The 26,710-nt window shown below is 37.7% G+C and overlaps 1 protein-coding gene and 1 pseudogene across 1 annotated transcript in view; both read left to right on the top strand.

Moving 5' to 3' along the window:
* Positions 1-776: 776 nt before the first annotated feature.
* On the top strand, positions 777-12,801 carry LOC132124061 (patched domain-containing protein 3-like; annotated as a pseudogene).
* Positions 12,802-18,723: 5,922 nt separating this feature from the next.
* The window catches only part of LOC132124024 (probable G-protein coupled receptor 158), a 164,901-nt gene continuing 156,914 nt past the window's right edge, over positions 18,724-26,710 (top strand). Inside the window, exon 1 of the mRNA XM_059534757.1 lies at positions 18,724-19,844. Within this exon, the coding sequence (XP_059390740.1) occupies positions 19,006-19,844 (839 nt within the window). The 5' untranslated portion in view covers positions 18,724-19,005. The remainder of the gene's footprint in view (positions 19,845-26,710) is intronic.

Here is a 26,710-nt window from a genome sequence, read left to right as displayed (position 1 = left end):
CTTGACTAAATGTGATTGACTATAAAATATTTTTTATTAGATATCATACTTCCCCGGTGAATTGATTACATTTAGAATTGCAAACATTTTTTTTTGTATGTTAAATGTTATGTTTAAATATGCAAAATTGGACATTATCACATTAAATCTGCACTTATTGGCATACATTTCCAGAACAGAATTCTGAACACTCGATGAAGCCAGGTTCAACATTCCTGTTTAATTTGGTTGTCAACCAAAATGTTTTTGTCTCTATAGTGTTATGTCTAAAGTAAACTCTTGAACTCTAGTTGTCTGCATCCTGCAAAAAGTATTTGCGGAAGTAAGCCCACACTAGTCTCTCTTTTCTTTTCTTTTCTTTTTAATTAGTTTAACATATATTTGTAATGATCAGCCAGTCAGATGGCTGAATAACATCAGTCACATGAAATTTCGCTCATCATATTGCATTTACTTATAGACACTGAACCTTTTCTGATGTAAATGAATAACTGTTGTGACTATTTGACTCTTAACATAAAAACTTCCACTCTCCACTCAAAGTTCAAAAGTCCTGGAGTCGTTAAAATTATTTTGAGGAAATATAAACATAAAATGGCAGTATTTATCCACATAAACCTGGACAATTATTACAAAATCACCCTCCTTATACTGTATGAACACACCTCTGGGCAGGGTTTAAGCAAATGTGTGGAGTAATAAATAGAACAGATGAGAACATCATTCAGAACATGTCAGATTTCACTTGCCTCCGTTTTCCCATTTCCTTGAAGACTATGGCGTGTTATCGTACAGACTGCATTGAGAAACCTATTTCTAAGCTTTTTGAGAAACTTGGCTATCTGGTTGGTTCTTATCCGGTTTGTTTTTTTGTCATTCCTCTGATAGTGTCTGCTGCTCTGGGAGGAGGACTGAACTTTCTCAAAAGCCACGAGGACAATGACGTTGAGAATCAGTTCACACCTATCAACGGACCTTCCAAGCAAGCCAGACATTTCCTAAAAGAAACTTTTCCAAGTAACAATTCACTGTTTTCAAGTCAAAGACTCTATGCTGAGGGAAACTATGCAGTGATTATATTTTCTATCGTGGAAGGAAACATTCTAAGAGATGCCCTGTTTAAGGAAATCAGTGTCAGTGAAGAAATCAGTGACATCAGTTTGATGTCAATCAAATTCAGATACGCTTCAAAGATATTTGTGCCAAAGAAAATGGGAACTGTGTCTCAAATCCCATACTGGACATTACTGATAATAAATTAATAAATGTATCATTTCCAATAAATAAGTGGAAAGAGAAAGATGTTTTTCTTGGCTCTGCTGTAGGAGGTGTTGAAGAAAGAGGAGGCGTGATCCAGCAGGCACGCTCCATCAGACTTTTCTACTTTTTGCAGGATAAACCTGGAGCCTCTCAATGGCTTCAGCAGTTCCAAAATGTTCTATCCAAAAAGAGGATCAAATTAGGTCTCAAGGTAAGTAGACATATAAAAGGGCTGATTCATACATGGAAGCATATTGGGTAACACTTTAGAATACTGTTTCTTACTTACTACATAACTAATAAGGAATAATTGAAGAACTAAGAGGTGATTATTCATTAACACTTAACTCACTACTGTTAACTATTAAGGAAGATGTGTTAATTAATCAGTATGTAATATAATTTTATGACTGTGTTAAGTAACAGTTAGCTAATCAGTAACTAATATATTCTGTGATACCTCCTGAAGAACTACTATTAATTATCTACTAGTTAAGGTTCAAGAAAAATAACTATGAAATAACTAATACTGAACAGTTATACGCAAAAAAAAACACTATAATAATCAGGCTGTGTCCCACAAATCAAGTACTTGAGTAAAAGTACAGATCCCTCAATAAAATATTACTCCAGTAAAATTATAAGTAGGTATGTTCATTTTCAAAATTACTTGAGTAAAAGTACAAAGTACTACTACAGTAGAAACTTTGTTACAGCCCACTTATTAGCCTATAATGGAAATGAAATATGGATTTTGTTTGCTTCTAAATGTTTAACTTTTGATTATGAAATGTTTGTTAAATTAGTTAAAGTTTATTATTATTTACTAATATGTTCACTTTAGAATTCTGTAAGTCCTGCAAAATTAACTGATAATTCTTTATTAATTACTAATGGGTTCCCTTTGTTTTCACTTTAGAATACTGTTTCAGATTCTAAGTAATTCTTCAGGAATTATCTAATAATTCAGCCTGATCTCACAATCAAAACGTACATATTTAGACGTAAATTAATACTGTCCAATACGTATGTGCCTTTACGTATTTACAGTGTCATTTACGTATTATCTGGACGTAATTACAGGTTCAATACGTAACTAAATTTACGTAAAAACAACCTCAAATACGTACAGATAGAACGTTTTCTCTGACCATCTGACCAGTCAGTTATCCATAGAAGCTCATGAAGCTGCTTTTCAATGCGTATCGGATTATTATTATTATTATTATTTATATTTTCCCTTTTTATAATTTTTTGGATAAATGTAAGATCCCTAAACCCCACCCGAACCTAACCTACCCATTTTATACAGAATGTAAAAAGAATAAAACATAATAAAACACAATTTTAGTAAAAATTTAACATTAAAACGTTATTTTGAGCCACTAACGTTAATCCTACACCTACCCCTAAACCTACCCATAACCATTTCTTAAAACTACATAACGTTACTGTTATAAATAAACAAATAACAGACAAACAAACGTAACATTGATCATTTATTCTTTGCGAAAATATCAAAAGTGGTTCCAAAAGTAGTTCAAATGATAATGAGTTCCGGTCGCAGTCCTCTCTGGAGGTAATAGTTTTTATAAGGTACAGAGCAGAATTTAATTTATTAATCCGTGAAATTATGAATCTTCTCTCCGTGAAGGCGCACTGGCGCAGTACTGATTTCAAATGTCTATCAACTGAAACACGCCCAGACAGCAAGCAGTTTCGGCCCAGAAACGGCCCACGTGAAATCCATGCGGGCCAAATGTGGGCCAAATCTGGGCCGAAACTGCTTGCTGTCTGGGACGGCATGTTGCAATCTGTGACGAATAAGGTGAGAACCAATGAGAGTTCGATATCAGTGCCGTAAACCATGTCGTAACGTTTCTCGAGGGTGGCGCACTGGCACTATTTTCAAATTCATTTCGAATCATATCATAATAATGAGCGCGGGGTTTGACTGTGACGGTCGCTGTTGCTGAGAATGAAGATGAAGATCGATTGATAAAGGGCTGAATTTGGATATGTTCCTTGCAAACATCTGGATTCTATAGATATGGAATACAGCAAACAAATAAAATGGATGTGATTTGTAATTTTATGCTGTGCTTTTGTGTTCCCTATGTTACATAAATTGTATTCATTTTAAGGTTTCAAAGTGTAGTCTCGTTTAACATTATGTAATCCCCGAAACGAGTTTGCAGCATGCACAGAAATGTTATTTCCTATTAAGTAGATGAGTAAACTGCTTTCAATAAATTCACTAAAAGCATGTATTGATATGACAAATACAACAGATTTAAATCATTAAAGCCACATTCATATACAAAGGGAATTCATATACATTCACACTTTACGTTAGATTATTTATGTTTTTTTAGCTGCTAACGTATTTTTACGTTTTACTGCTATAAATACGTGAAGGTTGTATGTTTTTATGTGCATGAAAACGTAAGTAAATGTACGTGTGGTAGAACCACATTTAACATAAAAATACACATGTATTCTCATGAGATCACGTTGCAGCTGAATAGTTCTTTATTAATTACTAATGGGTTCTCAACATTTCCACTTTAGAATAGGCCTAATGTTTCACGTTCAAAATAAGTCCTTCAGAATTATTTGATAATTAATTATTAATTACTAATGGGTTCCCTATGTTTTCACTTTAGAATACTGTTTCAGATTCTAAGTAATTCTTGAGGAATTATCTAATAATTTTTTTATTAATTACTAATGGGTTCCCAACATTTCCACTTTAGAATAGGTCTAATGTTTCAGGTTCAAAATAAGTCCTACATAATTATTTGATAATTCTTTATTAATTACTAATGGGTTCCCTATGTTTTCACTTTAGAATATTGTTTCAGATTCTAAGTAATTCTTCAGGAATTATCTGATAATTCTTTATTAATTATTAATGGGTTCCCAATATTTTCACTTTAGAATAGGCCTAATGTTTCAGGTTCAAAATAAGTCCTGCAGAATTATTTTATAATTCTTTATTAATTACTAATTGGTTACCTGTATTTTCACTTTTCCTCTGGCTTTGCCTTACATAAAGAAACTGAATTAATGATAATGTGGTATATGCTGATGAGGCACACATACAGTACTGTATATAAAATATAAAAACTAAGGTAAGTTATCGCAAGGCACTGGAGTCATGGTGGGGTTCCTATTGGAAGCTGATTTCTTACACAACACACACACAAATCAATTTACTACATAGGCAAAACCTCTATAAAAATGTATTGCATTTATTAATATTGCATTTTCATACTACTACTACTATTGCTAATAACATTTATATGAAAGGGTCACAATTCAATGTAATTGTGTAAAACTGTTCATTAGTAGTTACTTCATAGTTATTTTTCTTGAACCTTAACTAGTAGATAATTAATAGTAGTTCTTCAGGAGGTATGACATAATTCATTAGTTATTGATTAGCTAACTGTTACTTAACATAATCATAAAATTATATTACATACTGATTAATTAACACATCTTCCTTAGTAGTTAACAGTAGTGAGTTAAGTGTTAATGAATAATCACCTCTTAGTTCTTCAATAATTCCTTATTAGTAATGTACAACCCGAATTCCGGAAAAGTTGGGACGTTTTTTAAATTTTAATAAAATGAAAACTAAAAGACTTTCAAATCACATGAGCCAATATTTTATTCACAATAGAACATAGATAACATAGCAAATGTTTAAACTGAGAAAGTTTACCATTTTGTGCACAAAATGAGCTCATTTCAATTTTGATTTCTGCTACAGGTCTCAAAATAGTTGGGACGGGGCATGTTTACCATGGTGTAGCATCTCCTTTTCTTTTCAAAACAGTTTGAAGACGTCTGGGCATTGAGGCTATGAGTTGCTGGAGTTTTGCTGTTGGAATTTGGTCCCATTCTTGCCTTATATAGATTTCCAGCTGCTGAAGAGTTCGTGGTCGTCTTTGACGTATTTTTCGTTTAATGATGCGCCAAATGTTCTCTATAGGTGAAAGATCTGGACTGCAGGCAGGCCAGGTTAGCACCCGGACTCTTCTACGACGAAGCCATGCTGTTGTTATAGCTGCAGTATGTGGTTTTGCATTGTCCTGCTGAAATAAACAAGGCCTTCCCTGAAATAGACGTTGTTTGGAGGGAAGCATATGTTGCTCTAAAACCTTTATATACCTTTCAGCATTCACAGAGCCTTCCAAAACATGCAAGCTGCCCATACCGTATGCACTTATGTACCCCCATACCATCAGAGATGCTGGCTTTTGAACTGAACGCTGATAACATGCTGGAAGGTCTCCCTCCTCTTTAGCCCGGAGGACACGGCGTCCGTGATTTCCAACAAGAATGTCAAATTTGGACTCGTCTGACCATAAAACACTATTCCACTTTGAAATAGTCCATTTTAAATGAGCCTTGGCCCACAGGACACGACGGCGCTTCTGGACCATGTTCACATATGGCTTCCTTTTTGCATGATAGAGCTTTAGTTGGCAGCTGCTGATGGCACGGCGGATTGTGTTTACCGACAGTGGTTTCTGAAAGTATTCCTGGGCCCATTTAGTTATGTCATTGACACAATCATGCCGATGAGTGATGCAGTGTCGTCTGAGAGCCCGAAGACCACGGGCATCCAATAAAGGTCTCCGGCCTTGTCCCTTGCGCACAGAGATTTCTCCAGTTTCTCTGAATCTTTTGATGATGTTATGCACTGTAGATGATGAGATTTGCAAAGCCTTTGCAATTTGACGTTGAGGAACATTGTTTTTAAAGTTTTCCACAATTTTTTTACGCAGTCTTTCACAGATTGGAGAGCCTCTGCCCATCTTTACTTCTGAGAGACTCTGCTTCTCTAAGACAAAGCTTTTATAGCTAATCATGTTACAGACCTGATATCAATTAACTTAATTTATCACTAGATGTTCTCCCAGCTGAATCTTTTCAAAACTGCTTGCTTTTTTAGCCATTTGTTGCCCCCGTGCCAACTTTTTTGAGACCTGTAGCAGGCATTAAATTTTAAATGAGCTAATTAAGTGGATAAAAGTGTAAAATTTCTCAGTTTAAACATTTGCTACGTTATCTATGTTCTATTGTGAATAAAATATTGGCCCATGTGATTTGAAATTCCTTTAGTTTTCATTTTATTAAAATTTAAAAAACGTCCCAACTTTTCCGGAATTCGGGTTGTAGTAAGTAAGAAACAGTATTCTAAAGTGTTACCGCATATTGTAGACCAAATGTTCTTTAAAATCATTGTATTATACATATTTCCATATGTACTGTAAGTAGCATATATCTATAACTTTTTCAATCTGCAGGTGTCTCATTTTACCTCGCTCTCCAGACAAGAGGAAATAGAGAAACACACAACAGATGGCATTCCTCTGTTTTCAATAACTTACTCACTTGCAATCTCCTTCTCGGTGTTATCTTGTATGCGGTAAGCAACAGATATCACACATATTCAGACACTACAGGGAATAATCTGAGAGTAAATAAAAATTCTTGTGTAGTCTATTTTTTATAAAATATTGAACAATCATTATGTCTGATCATAAACTTTTACTATATATACACTTATCTTCTAAACTTAATTTATAATTTCAAATAAAGAAAAGTGTTAAGTATTCACGTCAGTTCAAGTGCTACTAATCATTAAAGCAAAAGGTGGACAAACCCAATATTATATATGGATGTGTATGTGTGTATGTTTGTGTTTATGTTTCACTAGTGGATTCAGGCCATGTATATAGACTTCCGATAATTAAAAAATAACTGCCTTTTTGACTGATAATTATTTAAGGTTTGATTTAAATTTCATTTGATTTCAGGCTTGATAATGTGAGGAACAAGATCTGGGTCTCTTTCATGGGAGTTCTGTCTGCGGGTCTGGCTGTGATCTCCAGCTTTGGCTTGCTGCTCTTTCTTCAAGTGCCATTTGAAATAACAGTGGCTAATTCACCTTTCCTCATTCTGGGTAAGCATCTGTTGGTGGAAAACCCTTGCTTATTTCTATGCATTGCATAAAACAATTTATCCAAAATCCTATTTTTAGTTAATGTCCTTATTTTGTTTTTGAGTAACACAAAATTAGATGTTTAGCAGAATATTCATACTACTTTTTCCATACAACAAAAGTGAAAGGGAATGTGTGCTGCCATGCTCAATAAATAAATAAATGTTGATGCATAAATATTAAGCAGCACAACTGCTTTAACATTGATAATAATAAAAAGTGTTACTTTTCAAGTCAGGTTATTAGAATGATTTCTATAGTATCATGTGACATTGACTGGAGTAATGATGTTAAAAATTCAGCTTATAATCACAGGAATAAATTACAATTTTAAAATTACATTAAATTAACAAACTATTTATTTTAAATAGTTATTTTAAATAGTGATCATATTTCAAAATTTCACTCTTTTTAATGTATTTTAGATAAAACAGAGGAAGCTCTCATGGGGAGTGTTAAAGGGGTCATATGAAGCAATTTACATTTTTCCTTTCTCTTTGGAGTTTTACAAGCTCTTGGTGCATAAAGAAGATCTGTAAAGTTGCAAAGGTAGAGTAGCCTACAATGCTGGTGTCTGTTTCTATAAAGTGTGGCAGTTCCAACTTTGCAAGGACAGTCTGGCGCTTCTGACATACAGTCTGTAAGTACATTTCCCTATCTGTCGGTCACTACGAGTTATGGCGAACGACATATGGGGTCTCACTTGGGAGGCCAATCATCTCTGAGTTTAAGAGAAAACGCCAATGAAAATTGGCTAGTGGATTTAACATACCTGAGCCACTCCCCGTGCCAACGGGTATAAATAGGGCGACAGGTGCATCCACTCATTAGATTTTTGCTTCGGAGCCGAGTAGTTGATGTATTTAGTCTCTACAAAGCCTTCATCTGTGTGTTCAAGAGCTGTTCCTGGTCGATGTGACGGCGCATTACAGCGGTGCCCTTGTGACGGCGATTCCCATGGGCGCTTTGCCTAAAAGAGCAGTTTCTAAAAGAGCAAATCACGGACGATTTGCGTCTTTTTCAAGATGCCATTTCGTCCGTGTCCTTCTGGGTGCGGTTGTTTCCTGTCTGAGGACAGCCAATCACGCTCTTCTCAGCGGTGGTAGACACTATCACTCAGGCTAGAGCCCCCTCTACGAGGCAGGCCTATGCTCTGGAGTGGAGTATGTTCACGAATTGGTGTTCTTCTCACCGAGAAGACCCCCGGAGATGCCCGGTCAGAGTCATGCTTTCTTTCCTGCAAGAAAGGTTGGAGCGTGGGCTGTCACCCTCCACCCTGAAAGTGTATGTGGCTGCCATTGCAGCCCATCACGATGCAGTGGACGGCCGGTCCCTGGGGAGGCACGACCTGATCATTAGGTTCCTGAGGGGTGCCAGAAAGTTACATCCTCCTAGGACACCCCTGATTCCCTCATGGGACCTCTCTATACGCTCCTGGTCGCGCTCACTTCCATCAAAAGGGTCGGGGACCTCCAAGCATTTTCGGTAAGTGAAGAGTGCCTTGTGTTCGGGCCGGCCTACTTTCTGTGGGCTGGGCGACACCCAACACCTTTGCAAGGTTTTACAACCTCCGTGTAGAGCCAGTTTCTTTCCGTGTGTTGGGTAACAGGTAATTGGCGGGAAGGGCTGGCTGGGTGTCATGCTTGCTGCGCCATTCCCCCTAAAACGGGGATGTGAGCGCATTTCTTCTCCCAGTAGAGTTCCCCGGTTGGCGTACCCTGGTCGAGCATCCTCCAGCACCCTCGGCAGTCAGACTTGGCGGAGCAGTCTGTCGCCAGGCCCAGTACTGTTGTTAGCATGCCCGGAGTTCCGGTCAGCCCCTGTACTGGGCTAGGTGTTCATATGGCTTGATTCCCTATGGGTAATCCCATATGTGTATTCTTCCACGGTAAGGTTTCCCTCTTGGCAAACCCGTGTCTTCCTTTGACAGACCTGCTCTGTCAGTCTCTTCTGGCAGGTGTTCCATCCCTACTCTAAGGTAGGGCCTGCCTCAGAGACCCATTCCATATGCAGTACTGCCCCCCGGGCCAGTCCATATCAGTATCTCCACATGTCACCTCCCTACGGATAGGATGTGGTCTCCATAGCGTCCTTTTTCTAAGGCTCGCTTCCCCATCTTCGTGCCAAGCTGTAAGAACAAATAGGGAAGATTTGAAGCAATCTTTCTCCGAAGGTTGAAATCCCTTCCACTAACTTTGTGTGGGCGGAACAGCAGCGTAGCCTTCTCCAGCAACGATGTGCTCTCTCTTTGGCCCCTTCAGTACCAAGGTCAGTGAATTTGCGCTGGGGCTTTGGGAAGGTTACGACCTTAAGCGTAGCTTTTGTGGCACGCCAGGGCTTGTCGACAATTGCAGCGCCACAGGGTTGTGACGGTGTTCGGGTTGTGGCATTTTCCATAGGACCCCATATGTCATTCGACATAACTCGTAGTGACGTCTCGGTTACGTACGTAACCCTCGTTCCCTGATGGAGGGAACGGAGACGTTATGTCCCCATACCACAACCTTGAACCAGTCGCTGTTGCCGGGACACGTTCTCGGCTCCTCAGCGTAAAACCTAATGAGTGGATGCACCTGTCGCCCTATTTATACCCGTTGGCACGGGGAGTGGCTCAGGTATGTTAAATCCACTAGCCAATTTTCATTGGTGTTTTCTCTTAAACTGAGAGATGATTGGCCTCCCAAGTGAGACCCCATATGTCGTTCGACATAACGTCTCCGTTCCCTCCATCAGGGAACGAGGGTTACGTACTTAACCGAGACGTTTCATATGTAAAGGATTAGTCACTGTTGATTCAAACTCGAGTTTTGAGCAGTGTAGAGTAGAGCTTGTTGTTTGTCGTTTCTCCAATCACAAATGCAGACATGGTTTTATGATTATGTGGTGTGATACGCAACAAGCCATTTGTTGCATCCAAAATGTCTCGTAAAAAGGCATTATAAGTCATTATAATCAGTATTTATGTCCCCAGTGGATGCAACAAATTTCCCGTTTGTAATGGGTTTTATTGTTTTTGTCTATAGCTGGCCAATCAGAACACACCTCGCTTTTCAGAATGATGAGCTTTGTAAAAATCGACCCGTTTTAGAAAGGCGGGGCATAGAGGAGAAACAATAATGTACAGTATGTGGAAAATAATGTTTTTTTTTTAAACCGCATAAACACATTGCATATACCAAATGCACAAAATAATGTTCTTTTTAGCAATGTCATATGACCCCTTTAACAAATCTTAACGACCTTTACTAAAACATTTCTTGTGGCATTAGCATATATTTTTTTACACATAAACCTGACTTTGTTATTCATTTTGTCTAACAGTTGTTTAGTTGCAAATGATTGTATACATTTAAAACAACTGTTCTAAAAATATTTTTTAAATGTTTAATATAAAACTTAAACAATTATTTAATTTGAAATATTTTTAACCCTTGTTTAGATTTAGTTTACTAACAGTAATCTTTTCTTACAGGCATTGGTGTTGATGACATATTCATTATGATTTCCAACTGGCAGCAGACTAAAGTAACGGATCCAGTGGAGAAGAGAATGGCTGAAATCTCCAAAGAAGCCGCCATGTCTATAACTATCACTACATTGACTGATGTACTTGGCTTCTACATGGGGCTCATGAGTGAATTTCGCTCAGTTCAGGCCTTCTGCTTGTATACCAGCACATCCATTATTTTTTGTTACATTTATAACATCCTCTTCTTTGAAAGTGTTCTAGCCCTAAACGGCAGGAGAGAGCAGGTTAACAGACACTGGCTGACCTGCTGCAAACTCCCAACACAGACTCCTGAAGGAAAATCCCCGGCATATAGTCTCTGCTGTGTAGGTGGTGACTATGATCAAGAAACCGGTGCTGAGAAACAACAGCCCATAGCACACTTCTTTAAATCCTATTATGGTCCATTCCTGTCCAAGCCCTGGACCAAAGTCAGTGTGATGTTTTTGTATTTGGGTTATTTGGCTGGAGGCATTTATGGATGTCTTCATTTACAGCAGGGCATTGATATGAGGGACTTGGCAGCTGATTATTCATATGTCGTAAATTATTATGATGATGATCGGAAATTCTTCTCCAGGTATGGTCCAAATATCATGGTTGTAGTGACAGAAGAGTTTCCATACTGGAATAAGAACAGCAGATCTGAACTAAACCACTGCATGGAAAAACTCCACAACTTGACTTGTCAATCAAAATCTATCTTTCTCCTGGTTAGACCCATACTTACAATTTGGTCAAAGCAAAAGCCTAAATCTAGACAACAAAAATATCTTCATTGAGAATTTATCCTCTTTCTTCCTGCTCTATCCAGAGTTTAACTTGATGTTAATATCACAGAAAGCAACATCAGTGCTTCAAGATTTTTTGTCCAGACTTTGGATATTTCTAATGCCAGTATGGAGATAATGATGTTCAGTGAACTCAGAAACACAGCTCAAAGCTGTAGTGCAGCTAAACTAGTGTTCCACCCATTGTTCATCTACTTGGACCAATATTTGGTCATAGTTACCGGCACCATTAAGAATGTGGGCTTTACCAGAGCTGTCATGTTGGTCATTGCCTTGTTATTAATCCCAAACCCGATCTGTTCCCTGTGGGTCACGTTCTCCATCGGCTCAGTCGTCACCGGTGTCACTGGTTTCATGGCTTTATGGGGCATCAAGCTAGATTCCATTTCAATGATCATCTTGGTGGTGTGCATTGGCTTCACTGTTGACTTCTCTGCACATATTTCATATGCATTTGTTTCGAGTAAAAAAATGACTGCCAATGAGCGGGCAATTGATGCATTGTTTTCTCTGGTCTTTCCGGTGCTTCAAGGAGCTGCTTCAACAATAATAGGTGTGCTCATTTTGGCAGCATCTAAGAATCACATCTTCAGGATCTTCTTTAAGATCATGTTCCTTGTTATGCTTTTTGGTTTGGCTCACAGCATCATCTTCATCCCTGTGTTTCTGACCCTACTGTCCTGCAGTTCAACCAAAGCTGGGAAGAAAACAACAACTGTGCCTGATGTTATTCCAAAAGTCATCATGATTGAAAACAAAAGCATGGCTTACGATAACTATGCTTTTACTAAGGACAGTTCAAAACAGAGTACTCAGATATATTTTATTCCAAATAATAAGATGCCTTCAGGTTGGTGCCATGACCCGGACTGTCCATAGGAACTGAGTGTACTTTTTATGTAAATAAAACAGTCTGTATTTTTAAGTTGATCTGTGATGTTCAGGTTGCATGTTCTTAACAGGTCCTTTTAGCAGTAAAGTGAGTAATGTCTATTAACACAGGATAAAATTTATTATTTTTATTGAAATATTTTATATTATGTTTATTTTTTATGTAAACTGAAGCAACATCAATTACAAAGTAATTGATAATACGTTACTTCATGCACATTTTGCAACACTTTCAAAGTGCTAAACGTGGTACTACAATCTAAATAGAAACATGAATTTGATATATTATGTTGGTTGTTGTTCGTGTCGTCGCAGTTCTAAAATGAAATGTCTGGAGAAAAGGTTAATGCTCTATCATGTTTGAAAATAACACAGCACCTAAACTAAACCCTACCCTAAACCTAAATGCTAGTTTTAACAAAAACAAACAGAAAAATAAAATATGTTTGCTGAACCAACCATACCATTATAGCTTGCTTCTACAAGTTTTTAACTTGACTCTTATTTTATGAGACTCATTCCTGAGCACTCCACAGTTCAAGTGCATTCTGTACCAGGTGAACTACCGACTAAGTTTACCACATCAGAAAGCCATTCATATGGTTGTATGATAAAAACATTGAAATGTATTACATTACAAATCATGTGCTATAATAGTGGGGGTAGTGAATAACCAGCGTTCTCTTTCACCCTCAATAGCACAACAGAGGTGAGACCCTTGAGCAAGGCACCGATTCTCTAACTGCTCTCAGGGCGCTGCAGCACATGGCTGCCCACTGCTCCAAGTGTGTGTGTGTGTGTGTGTGTGTGTGTGTGTTCACTACTGTGTGTGTGTGTCCACTTGGATGGGTTAAATGCAGAGCACAAATTCTGAGTATGGGTTACTATACTTGGCCACACGTCACCACTGAACTCACTCATATTTCAGTTGGACACAGAAGTGAATTGTATCTATTTTTTTGGAATTTTGCAAAAATGTAGGAAGAGGCATGTTTTCTCAATGAGTGTGTTTACATGCACCCTCATAATGCAATTATAATGTGATTTTGACACCCTATAGGCTGTTTATTAGTGGTCTCTGCTAAGAAAACATATATGTCAAGCATATCATTGGGAAATCTAAGGATAAAAAAATGGACATTAAGAATTACAGACTTATGTCATATCACTTTAAAAAAACAAAGTAAAATTAATCAAGGTGTAGATTAAGCTTTAGAAGTATAAAGTAAATCTTAATACCCAAATTACGACAAGGAATTTCTTCACTTAATTTAGAAAATGTAATCTAGAAAAAATTAAAATAAAAAATAAAACAGAATAAAAAGTAATAACCCTGGCCACTGGTGTAAATGGAAGGTGAATATACCTCAGCAGCACAAGAATACTGTCATATGACATTAAGATAATGTAAATATTGAAACTTTTTGCATGGAATAACCAATGTAAACTGTAGATTATCAATTAACTGAGGATTGCTTTAGAAGCTGAGACATCCTCATCTATAAAATGGCCACTATTTGCAAATATGACTGTAGTACACTCTCCTACATAGCTTTTGCACACAAACCTAATATTTGACGATAGCAGATATCAGTCATTCCCAGAACAAAACCTTTTAGAGAGTTCTAAAATATAAGAAAGTTGATGATTTTTACAAATCATTTTAAGGCAAATCAGTTCACTCAGTGGCCATCTTGGTCAGCTATTTTCCAGTCATGCAATTACTGCTCCTATCTTTCTGAACAGACAATGACTAAAATCTCTGGCTCTGTTTGTCAAGATTTTATTTTAGAAGGCTAGATGGTTCAATGCTAAATTATTGTATACACTGTTCAATATTAAAAAGTGTAAGGTTGTTTATAAGGGTCTGAAACACCTCAGACACCCCTGGTCTCACCTGTCTTCTTCCTGCCTCCTGCCTGACACTGATGACACTCTATAAACTCTTAAAAAGGACAAAGAAACAGAGGGGAAGAATGATTCATAGAGTTTTGCCTCTATAAAACATGTCACACAACAGTCCCATAAGATTGTTAATGCAATAATTTAACTTTAAATCAACACTGAAAATTGGTAACCTAAAAATTAATGCAACAATTGTTAAATAATGAAGGTGACAATTGTTTGTTACCAATTTTACAGTGTATCAAGCGAGGAGACAATTATCTCAGACGCTATATTCTATATACATTTTACATATCTAGAATGCTAATTGTAAACAAATATAATTTAAACTCTAAAGCTGTTTAAATCAATTAATTAAATCAAGGGTTTTTAGTGTCACACTGTCATGGTGGTGAAATTGTAAAATTAGATATAATTTATTTAAAAAAGGCTAGAATCTGTGAAAAGAACTCTTTAGTTAAACCCTTTTTATAGGGTTCCATAAAGAACAATTCTTTGAATGTGCTATACAGATCCTTAATGATGTTTTTAATGAGTTTATTTTCATTAATATTAGTATATTTATATCATTAATATTAGTTTTATTAATATTATTTATTACAGTACTATTTGTTTTACCCCTCTGTCTGGTTTTACAATATCTTATGGAGTTGTTTTATAAAAACAACAACAGCATGTTGTTTCAATGGGTACTTTTATTTAATGACGTGAAATTGTAGGGGGGGGGGGAAATACAGTGATATAGCAACCGTTATTAGCAAAATACAATAAATAACAATTGACACTGAACATTAATTAACATTTAAATTAAAACAAAAATATTTAAACGGGAAAGTGTAATGAAGACCGAGTTCCATTAAAATACTCTATATTTTCACTATCCTCGATGCCATTAAGTCCATCATTTTGGTGTGACTGAGTGGCAGTTTCTCTCTGCAGAGGATGAGGTTGTCCATTTGTTTGTTTGTAAAAACAATCATGACAATGAAGACCAAAAGCAAAAACTGACAGAATGTGAGCCCTTCACAATAAAGTGATAGTCATGGGATAGCTTTAATATTTTTTTGATACTAGGTCTGTTTGTGCATAAACCCAAGTACATTACATTTAAACACCACCCTTTTTTCCATATTCCACTATGTTCTTCCATCAACATGATATGTACCTCTCCCATCTCAGTGTGTGCATTCAATCACTGTAGTGTGTGGCGCCACTATGCTAGCATTTGGCTTAGCACCATTCATTCTTTAGGATCCAAACAGGGATAAATTTAGAAGCCACCAAACACTAGATAACTATAATGTATGGCGGAAGAGCACTTCGCAGAACTTTGACCTCGTGCAGTAATATAAATCACCCCTGAAAACTCCTCACGTTGGTTGTATTGACTGAAGTTAGAGGTTGAGGAGGAGTTTTCAGGAGTGATGATATTACTGCAATGAGGTCGAAGTCCACCCCCTCCCCCCCAGTTTTCTTGGGGAAAACTAGATGTCTAGTTGCGAAGGGAGAGGTACATATCAACTCATCGAAGTTGAGGGAAGAACATAGTGGAATATGGAAAAACTGTGGTGTTTTCCTTTAATCATTTGGCAGACACTTTTATCCAAAGTGACTTACAAATGAGGGTAATAGAAGCAATCTATACAAGCAAAAAATATGCAAGTGTTGTGACATGCCCCAGTTAGTCTATTGCAGAACACATAGCAAGTTTTTATTTTATTTTATTTTTTATAATAAATAAACAGAATAAAAAGTAGATAGAAATGAAACAGAATAGATAGAGCTAATGTTAGAGGGTCAATTATTATTATTTTCTTATAATAATTAAAAAGAAAACAAGTAGATAGAATAGAAATAGAATATAGAATTATAGTGTTACATTAAATTAAAACTTTTTAAAAAATTTTGTATTTTTTTTTTTTTTGCAAAACAGACCACAATTTTTTAGAGTGTACATGTGGAAATAAACAAATATAAAATTAATAATTGCATATATATATATATATATATATATATATATATATATATATATATATATATATATATATATATATATATATATATACATTTAAGTTAAACATACATACAGAATAATTAATATTTTCTGAAATAAATTACAGTTTTTGTTAAACAACCAATTCAAGAAAAGACAAAGTTTCCTAATGCACTGGCAAATAAACTTCTTCCTGCTGAATTTTGGAAGCCAGAGCATATCAAATAAAAGATCATTCACACACACACACACACACACGGTGGAAATGTGCTTCCTCACTTATGCAGCAAGTTGTCATTTAAAATATATCTATAACAAAAAAAAAAAAAGGTTTTTGTCTAAATTAAAAATTATGAAACACAAAACACTTGATTACTCAAGAGCTACTGTATTCCAATGATACTGCACATTTTGTGTTTATATGATGATACTGCAAATTTTGTTTTGGAGGATAATAATATCCCAATTTAGGTGTTTGAAACCAAAAATACTAGGTCACTGCCACAGAAAACAAGCACGTGTAGTCATACTTTTGACTCAGAACCTTCTACAGCAACTACTATATTTAATTTATCTATACCCCTTGTTTATTTAGACGCTTGAGTCATTTGCGTCCCTGACGCACGCGTTTAGACTCAGTACTGAACGTCTCATTGTTTACATATCTGGATTAAGCGCTCGTGCGGTGATGACTCATATTGCACCATGATTCACATCCTCACGCAGTCGCATGAACTCATCCAGTGCTGTTCGCATCACTGCAGTATTTCCCTCAGTTAGCGACAAGCAGTAGGCCTACTTCGCACTTGATGTCTCCTCGAGGCAAACAGCTCTGTCCAGCTTGTGTAGGCTTTGTTCAATTCAAGTATGAATGCTTGATGGGTTATCACAGCATTGACTTGAAATTAGTATTTAAATCAGCGGTAGGGGCCGTTCGTGCACAGCGTGGCGGAGACGCGATTTGAAACTGTTTAAAACTTGACGCGACGCTTTCAGTAAAAGCGTGCCCGCATCCAAAGTCCAAGACGTCCGTCTGACGCATTTCTACACAGACCAGAATAAACAAAATCATAGACAAAACGCGAGAACGCGTTCTGTGTGACTGTCTGTATCAGAAACAAACTGACGGAACGCAACGTGATGGACAATCTAGAGAGATGGGGTTCTCGAGCACCATTTAACTCAACTGGCATCTGAAAAATAAATAAAATAAAATAAAATAAATAAGCCCTTCAGATTTGACGCTGAACAAAACAGGAGACACGACGCAACGCTACCAAAGACGTCCATCTGACACGAGTCATAGACCGACCAACAATTAAAAACTGAAGCCGAATGAAGCCGAAGTTACGCAGGGATTTTAATGCACGTTTTGAACAGCTGAGGGCGTCTTAACCAGACGAAATAACAGCGAGACACGACAACGGCGAAAAACGTCCGTCATACTTATAATTCTGTCGTAGACCAACAATAAATAAATAAATAGCGCAGACGAAAACAAGAACAAGGTCCGTTTTTTTTTCCTCTGCTGACGTTTATGCAGTAGCCTATGTTTACAGCAGAGCTGTTATAAATGTATTCCTGTCCATATCGAACGTCTACTTGTACCAAAACCTTAATGTGATTTATGGTAGTTTTTAAGGTAGGTTTTTTTTTTTTTCAATGTATGTTTTTCTCCTTTCAGCACTGGATAGCTCCTTCAGTTCTACAAACACGCCCTCCGTCAAATGACTGACAGCAGAAATGACCATACACCAATCAAGGGCACTTTCCCAAACCTATAAGGCAGGGTTCTTCAAATCTTGTCCTGGAGGGCCAATGCGCTGCAGAGTTTAGCTCCAACCATGATCAAACTCACCTACCTGTGATTTTCTAATGATCCTAAAGACACTGATTAGCACGCTCAGGTGTGTTTGATTAGGGCTAGCTAAACTCTGCAGGAAAGTGGATCTTGTGGGCCAGATTTGAGGATCCTTGCTATAAGGTGATGAAGAAGACGGGATGTTAGTAGTGTTGAGAAGTCCGACTCATATCTTCGAAACGGTTCTTTCGACCAGTTTAGTTCAATGCAGCCGATTCGTAAGCCGTGGTTTGGATACGTTATCTGACCGAACGAGTCTGATTTGCGAATCGTTTTAAATGCTTCGTTTAAAAGAACCGATTCAATGAATGATTCCTACGCGAATCGGACATCACTTGGTGTTATAGCAAATTATTTCTACCGTTCTCATGCTTTAAGACTGGAGTGGGTGAAAGAGGGCGAAGTGTGTTTGTCATCTAAGTGTGAAGTGCGGACTCCCTGCCTCCGATAAATAGGATCCCTCTCTTATTCGATCACGTCTGTTGTGGTCCAGCATCATATTGGGAGGAGAGCGTCGGGGATCCTGCACATCTGCTGCGCTCCTACAAGGAGATACAAGTCCGAGTCAGCATCACTTACACAAACAACGCCAATGTGCCTGAGGGGAAAGGGATTATCGATGCATTAATTGTCTTCTGGCCATAAATCGGGTATCCGAAATGCGTGAAAAATCCACAGGTGGAAATGCTGTGCTGATTTGATTCATTTTAGCTGTGATTTCTCGCATCAGAATTGGTGATCTGAAGCTGGTAAGGTAAAAGAGCGGGACCGAAGGATATGGCCATATTCCGGATATCGTTACTCTTGCAAGTGGGATTTGTTATAGGATCAAATTATGTGGAACATGATCGGGACCTAAAAGCAAAGCTGCCCATTTCCAATAAGCACAACAATCAGCAAGCGCACCTCCGGAAACTCCATTCGGGTTTAGCGCTGAAGATTAAGGAACAGGTACCCAGAGTGGTGTCTGCGTTTCTGCACACGGGGGATTCCTCCACCTTAAAACACGCCAACTGCTCCAGGAGATATGAGCTGGAGGTGCTGCGGGGAAGGACTCGCGGAGACGCGCGTCACTCCATGCGCAGCGTCCTGGACACGGTCCTTCACGCCACAAACTTCCTCAACATGATCCTACAACCGAACAAGTCCAGACATCACAGCCCCAGACGCGATATGCAGTGGTACCACGCTCTGGTCAGGAGTATCCTGGAGGGAGACATCAAGATCCATCGAGCAGTTGTCACCTTGAGCACCGAGTCCCCTCCTGAAGGGTCACCTGTTTACCTTCAGGCCACACGGACAGGTGGAGAGATCATTCTCCAGGATTTATCCAGCACTGCCGATCATATATTAAAAATCAGAACGGCTGATACAGAGTGGTACCACGAGCATAAAAATAAAAAGAAGACCCGTCTCCAAAAACGAGTGCTGAGTCAAGATTTTGCTTCTTTTGACGCGTCTGTGCGCAACGGAGAAAGTTATATTACCGACAAAACTCAGATTCACTGGTCAGCTCCGTATCTGGAGTGTAAAAATGGGAATTTCGTTCCCAGATGGCTCCTGACCCTGTCTGCCGGCTTCTATGGCCTTACACACAACCGAAATCCAGACTTCAGGTAATTTAGATAACATGGGTTGTTCAGTTAATATAGTAGGCCTACTACATGATTAATGCACACTGAAAAAAAAAAAGGTTATAGAAATATTTTTTACTCACTATTGCCAAATTTCACAGTTATGAAGAAAGAGCAAGTGACAAAATGAATTAAATGTGACATTTTGAAGTAGAATTTTCTTGTATCTTGTATCTAATAATCTTTATTTACAACTTTTTAAAATTTATTTATTTTGAATTTTTTAAATTTACAGCGCAGATTATCCACACATAATCTGTTATTATGAGGATTACTGTTCTGTTTATTTGGAATTAGTATTGTTTTAATTTAGCAAATTAAATCATTATTAGAATTAATTCAAGTTAATTTTGATTGTGTTTACAATACAAAAATGGGGTTTAAATCCATGTTTCAGAGTGCAGAGTTAAGTGTGTCCAAACAATATCCATTATTACAGAATTGCAACATTATCTAATGCAGTAGCAATAATTGTTTTTCATAGTCTTATTGTTCAAATAGTTAGTATTTTATCCCTCAGATGATATTGGTTAGTATGGCAAACCATCACTGCAGGTGTAGAGAGTGCTTCTAAAAATAACCAATGCTGGTTGCATAGCAAGAAACCCCTTGGCCCCCGAACAATCAGCTCACTTCTCAATTATACAACCACAGTCATTGGAGATGTTTAGACTGATCAGGCTAACATGGTGGAGATGTTGTGTTCAAGGATCCTCGACTCTGTTCAAAGATGAGTTAAGGGGCGCTGATAACACCGGAGACAGGAATAGGGCTGTTTCCTGTTTACTAATTAATCCCACAGGTACCAGCACCATGGACTCAGGTTTTACAGCCACGGTTGTTCATTATAAACTGTTAATATGAACTATAGCTTCTTTTGGGTGAATCATCTGATGTTATTGATTTGAATGGTTTTAATTGCATAGTTTGACTGTGGTGTGTAACAATTCAAGAACCAAGCTCAATTTGCAGCATATGGAAAAAATGGTGTTTATATCTGCCATCTTCAAATTCTCCAGTCTATTGTCTAAACGAGGAAAGCCAGCGCAATCCAGTGTCTCTATGGGTTTGTTCAGTAGTTTACCTGTAATTTGTAACCTCCCTGTGCAGGTCGATATTTGGCCAAGGCTTTGTCTTATGATGGCTTGTTTCCCCTGTGTGGAGAATTCCGAAACACTTGCTGGCCATTACTTTAAGGTAGATCCATCCTCTTGTCTTTAGGCCCACTCTTTGCCACTTAGTATATTTATAAAGGGGCAATGGAGGAGGGAAGGGGTGTTCTCTAAAGCAATGTCTCCAGTATTCACTCTCGGGATACCTTTCAGTCACTACGATAATGAATAAATAATGAAAGATGTACAACAGCAACAAGAGGCACCTCTCATATATCTGACATTTTTAGATTAATGTTGCATGTCGGAATTTTTTAATTTAGACCTCATCATGGTGGACAAACATATATTTATGAAGCAAAATGTCTGGGCTATGAAGGTTAAGTCTTTCTTCACTTTGACAAATTCCATTATCTGGTGTATCTTGAGCTAATTGACACGTAGAGCACATGTATGATGATTAGTAAGTACAGTTGTACTTTTTTAGACAAAATGTGAGGTCGGTGCTCACCGCCAAACAATGTGAGGCTGTTGTGGTTGGTTGGCATAATATCAATACATGGTTGATATGGTGTGGAGTGTTTTTAGATTGTTGCTTTATGGTTGCTAGGGTCGTCTGTCGTCACTAGGGTATTGATAGTTTGTTCTGGGTGGCTGCTTATTGGCCCAAGTGTCAATGATGTGATCATCAATATTTTGTCAGGATCTATTAATGTATTAAAAAATGCAATTTACACATACTGTGAATTGAATAAAACTCTTGCATGTTATTTATATTTTTAAAACATTTTTTTAATATATATTTTTTGGAGGCATAAAGTCAGTGTGGCATAATGGTCTGATTTCATAATGAAGAATAATATAATGAAATGAAAAATCCATTTGGTTCAAACAACAGAAAAGTATACGTGAAGCAGTGATATCTTTTAAATATAATTCTTTTGACAAGGTAATGCTAGTTTAAGTTGTAAGATGTCATGTTGTCCAACTCTCCAAAAACATAATATTATAGGTTATATTGATGAAGTAATAATCCATGATATATGTAAAAATGTGTAACACTGCTGTGTGTCCTAAATCATTTGAAAAGAGTTTGCTGATTATAAGCAGTTCTCTGGTTTAGGACTAATTATCAAATGCGGATTGCTCATGAAATAATGAAACATAGTGGCAAACCATTCTAGAAGATTGAAATTAATTTGCCCTCTTGGCTCCTGATGAGCCACAATAACTGTCTGCATGGTTAAAACCCTCTGAAGTCGATTAACGCGTATAACCCCCAATTTCCACCAGATGCGCAACGGCTGCGTTACGGCTCCGCTGCGTGACAGCTCCATGTTCCATCGTCCGTCAATACCCACCAGGTCCGTATTTGTTGCGGAACGGCTGCGGTCATGACTGACAGCTGACGTCACGATGCCCCATGTAATCTCGCGAATTCTGGTGTGATCGCGCGATATGTAGTTTCTATCAACAGAACTACCAAACCAGGAACAGTTTTCCATCCGAAGGAGTATAGGATAGAACGTCTCCGGTTACTATCGTAACCTTTTCTTTTCTCTTTTCATTTCTTCATCGATCGTGTCAACGGGGTTAAAACTTCAACAAGCCTGTCTCCGCCCATTATGACGTTTTCAAGGTGTAGTGTAGGGAAATATGAGCGCGGTGTATTTTATTTTGAAAATTAAACGGATCTTTTATTTTGTTTCTGGCTGTTCTGTTTTGTCACTCGACTTCCTGTCCTGCGTACTCTGCCCTGTAGTGCTGCGGAGCGCTCCGGCATCCGGCAAAAATAGAAGCTCTGCGTATCTGCTCCGGAGGGCTGCGGATCGCCGGAGTCGGAACGCAGCTGTAACGCATTCAGTGGAAATACACTCATTGACTTTAATGGAAACCTATTGACTCCGCCGCCGTGCCGGAGCCGTAACGCAGCCGTTACGCATCTGGTGGAAATTTGGGGTAAGCGTGATGAGGCATTTTCTCCTGGCAATTACCACATAACAAATGAGGAAACAAGTATTAAGGGAAAAAAAACAAAAATTTTCGATGATCACAGTGTCTTCAGTTGTGCTGGTAGACGGAACACAGGACACGCTTTTAACGCTTGCTGAAGAAACTGCAAAAATATAAATATCAATTTAGAACTTGCTCAATGAATAATGAATGCAACTAATGATGAAAAAAACAAAAAAAAACAACAACCAGTAGCTGATTCTCGCTTTCGTTTCTCTCCAGCTCTACATCTTTTTGGGCAGAGGTTGACCATCTTTGTCCTCATCAGGCCAAACACACAGATTTTTGGATTGTTTTGACCCTCCTTTAGTTTGTCCATGCTGATCCACCTAAATAAACAATTAAGCCACAGAATAAACCACCACCCACCAAGGTTATCACCACCTATAAACATCTCATTATAAAACCAATGTTATAATATTACATTGTAAAAATTCAGTCTAACGGTTGTGTCCCCGTCTAGAAAACCCGTTCTACATTGAAAAATAGAAAAGAAAGTTAAACGTTTTGACAGAATATTGAATTAAACTCTCACTGGCTCTAACGTGTGAACTCAGCTCAGCACTATAGCTTGCATTTGAATAAAGACATTGAACCTGGTACTGTATAGTTGCACTTTTTTTGGAGTGTTGCAGTTTTGCACCTTGATACTTTTTCCCTGCTATACCTCAGAGCCTATTATGGTCTTAGACCTTGTAATTAGCATGTAATTCGTATGCTTTTTCCACAACTGAGATAATGTTATTTACCTTGCACTCATCCAGGAACGCATCAACCAGGAATATGGCATCTTCGGGGTCAAGGTGATTCATTTTCTACTTGGTCAACCTTTCCTCCTTGTTTACCTTTTCCTGCTTATTTTCCCTCTTTTTCTTTTTCTTCTTCTTCTTCTTCTTCGTGGGGCCTTGACATGTCAACACCCAACACCCATCAATGAGATCGCACCACACATGAAGTTAAATGCACGGAGGTTCCGGTAGATTTGAAAATCAAAAACAGCGGACTGATCGTAACTCGTCACTTTGTCAACATTAGCTTCTCCCGCTGCCACGGATTAATGTGTTGATCAGCAAATCAACCTCAAGACGAATCGCATATAGTGGGCAGGAGTTTGATCCGTCAGACGGAGCGAAATCGCAAGGAAGAGTATGTGGAATCTGGGGCCACAGCTATGCTAGCCGATAGCAGCGTCCATAGCAACCAAAACGTTGCAGTTTCACGTTATTCTGGCGAGATCTGAAAAATCTTCGCAACAAAGAACAAGCGAGTGATTATGTACATTCACTAAGTGAATATTATGAAATATATATATATATATTCCTCGCTAGAAATGTAATCAAAACTTATTTTTATGCAGAAACTAACTCAAAATATTGATTTTTTCACTAAAAATGAGAGAAATGTCCGCCATGTTTTTTGTTCTCACGGTCGGAATCTTGAAAGTCATGTGACTTGGACGCAAAACAATAGGAAAAGAATAGGCAAAAAAAAAACGTAACAGTCATACAATTCAAGGGCCATTATTGTAACCCCTCTACGTTTTGCACTTTGGACCAACGTAGTCAGGGTACGTTTTTATATGAGACTGGGTTGCCTGATAACCCCGAAATAAACTTAAACTTACACTTTCAGTTTTGATCGTACAGATATGAGCAATATACATCAATCGAATCTGTAAAGGGTCTACTTTTTTGTGAACAGACATAATAACAACAAAACTTTGTGCATTTATAAAATAAAGATAACAAACAAGGTGTGCTGTCTGCTGCCGTTGTCTGCGCTGATCTTCATTTAGACACGCGTCATTAAAACGAACTGTAACTCAGTGAATACTCAACGAAGAGACATGAGAGCTATAACTATAGAAAGCCTGACATGTTTACTTTTAAACTAAAAAAGTGCCGAAATCAAATATTCTGTGATAAAGTAATCCATATGAAAACAACGCAATATCCGTTTTTCACGTCTCCTTTCATTATCTTCTAATGCCCCCACGCCCCCGCGTTGAATGCTCTATTCAGATTCTAATGTTTCACTGAAGCGCGGCTTGAATACGCCCACACAACTGGTTGGATCTTCAATTTTTTTTTATTTTACTGTTTGCTTCGCAATGAGAGGATTAAGACATAATTCACCCCAAAAAGATGTGATGTGGATTTCCTCAGAAAAAAAATGAAGTGCTTTATTCAGCAGAGATCATAAACATGAGTAAGTCTCTTTTATATATATTACTTGTACTAGTTTTCACATAACATTTTACTAGTTAGACTTTTTCCAAACTACAATTCCTGACTAAATGTATAATCAAGTAAAACATTATGAAGATTCAATAACAATATACAATACTATACCATTCAAAAGCTTGATGTACATAATATAAATCTAACAAATAAATGCAACTTTAACAAATGTAACAAACAATGTTGTTCTTTCAATTGATCCCCCCCCAAAAACCTGAAAAAATAATCTCAGCTCTTTTCAACATTAATAATTATAATAATAATAATAATAATAACAATATATATATATATATTTTTTGTAGAAAATCAGATTGTTAAAAGTATTTCTGAAGGATTGTGTGACTGGAGCAATGATGCAAAAAAAAAATCAGCTTCGAAAGTCAGCTTTGATTGTTCCTAATAAACTGTTTATCTGCACTTGCAAGTGAATACTAAATTATGTTGTGGGATAATTAAATATATTCTAAATAAACTACAAACATAAAATTATATACATTTATTTTGTCTTCACATTCTTTCTTGTAACTCTTCCCTCTCTGTGGCACAGATGACTGAAAGGCTCATTATGCAGCTCATTATGCAGGCCTTTGTATTCTCAGGTGTAAATCACAATGATATTCATGATAGTTGACGCCTACTCGCATATGACTTTTACCAACAAAAAGTGTCTTAGAAAATTTAAATCAATATATTGTTTTCTGTAAGTGAGTAAACAAGATGATTTTCACATAATTTAGAAATAAAAATTCTAGGCTATAAGCTCCAGTTCTCAAAAGTCCCGGGAACCAATGTTCTTTATGTGTTTTATTTCCTTATTCAAGTGATTTAACATTTTTAGTTTTTCACTAACCACGCATATTTTTTTTTCTCTCAAAAACACAATCATGTACATACAGGGCCGGCCCTGACCAATTTGCTGCCCTAGGCAAGATTTTACCTGGCTCCCCATGCATCACAGCCCATTTCACCCTGTCATTGTGTTCATGATTTAGCATATATATATATATATATATATATATACACACACACACACACACACATTACAGCAGAACTGTTTCCAACACTCATAATAAATCATCATATTAGAATGATTTCTAAAGGATCATGTGACATGACGTGACATTCAGCCAAGTATGGTGACCCATACTCAGAATTTGTGCTCTGCATTTAACCCATCCGAAATGCACACACACAGAGCAGTGAACACACACACACACACACTGTGAGCACACACCCGGAGCAGTGGGCAGCCATTTATGCTGCGGCGCCCGGGGAGCAGTTGGGGGTTCGATGCCTTGCTCAAGGACACCTAAGTCATAGTATTGAGGGTGGAGAGAGAACTGTACATGCACTCCCCCCACCCACAATTCCTGCCGGCCCGGGACTCGAACTCACAACCTTTTGATTGGGAGTCCGACTCTCTAACCATTAGGCCACGACTTCCCACAAATGTGATAGACCGGATGTCACATGTGACACTGAA

This window comes from Carassius carassius, chromosome 42, assembly GCF_963082965.1.
Source record: "Carassius carassius chromosome 42, fCarCar2.1, whole genome shotgun sequence".
In the NCBI taxonomy this organism is placed as follows: domain Eukaryota; kingdom Metazoa; phylum Chordata; class Actinopteri; order Cypriniformes; family Cyprinidae; genus Carassius; species Carassius carassius.
The sequence above is the reverse complement of the archived record's forward strand: the minus strand, read 5'-3'. Positions and strand labels throughout refer to the sequence as shown.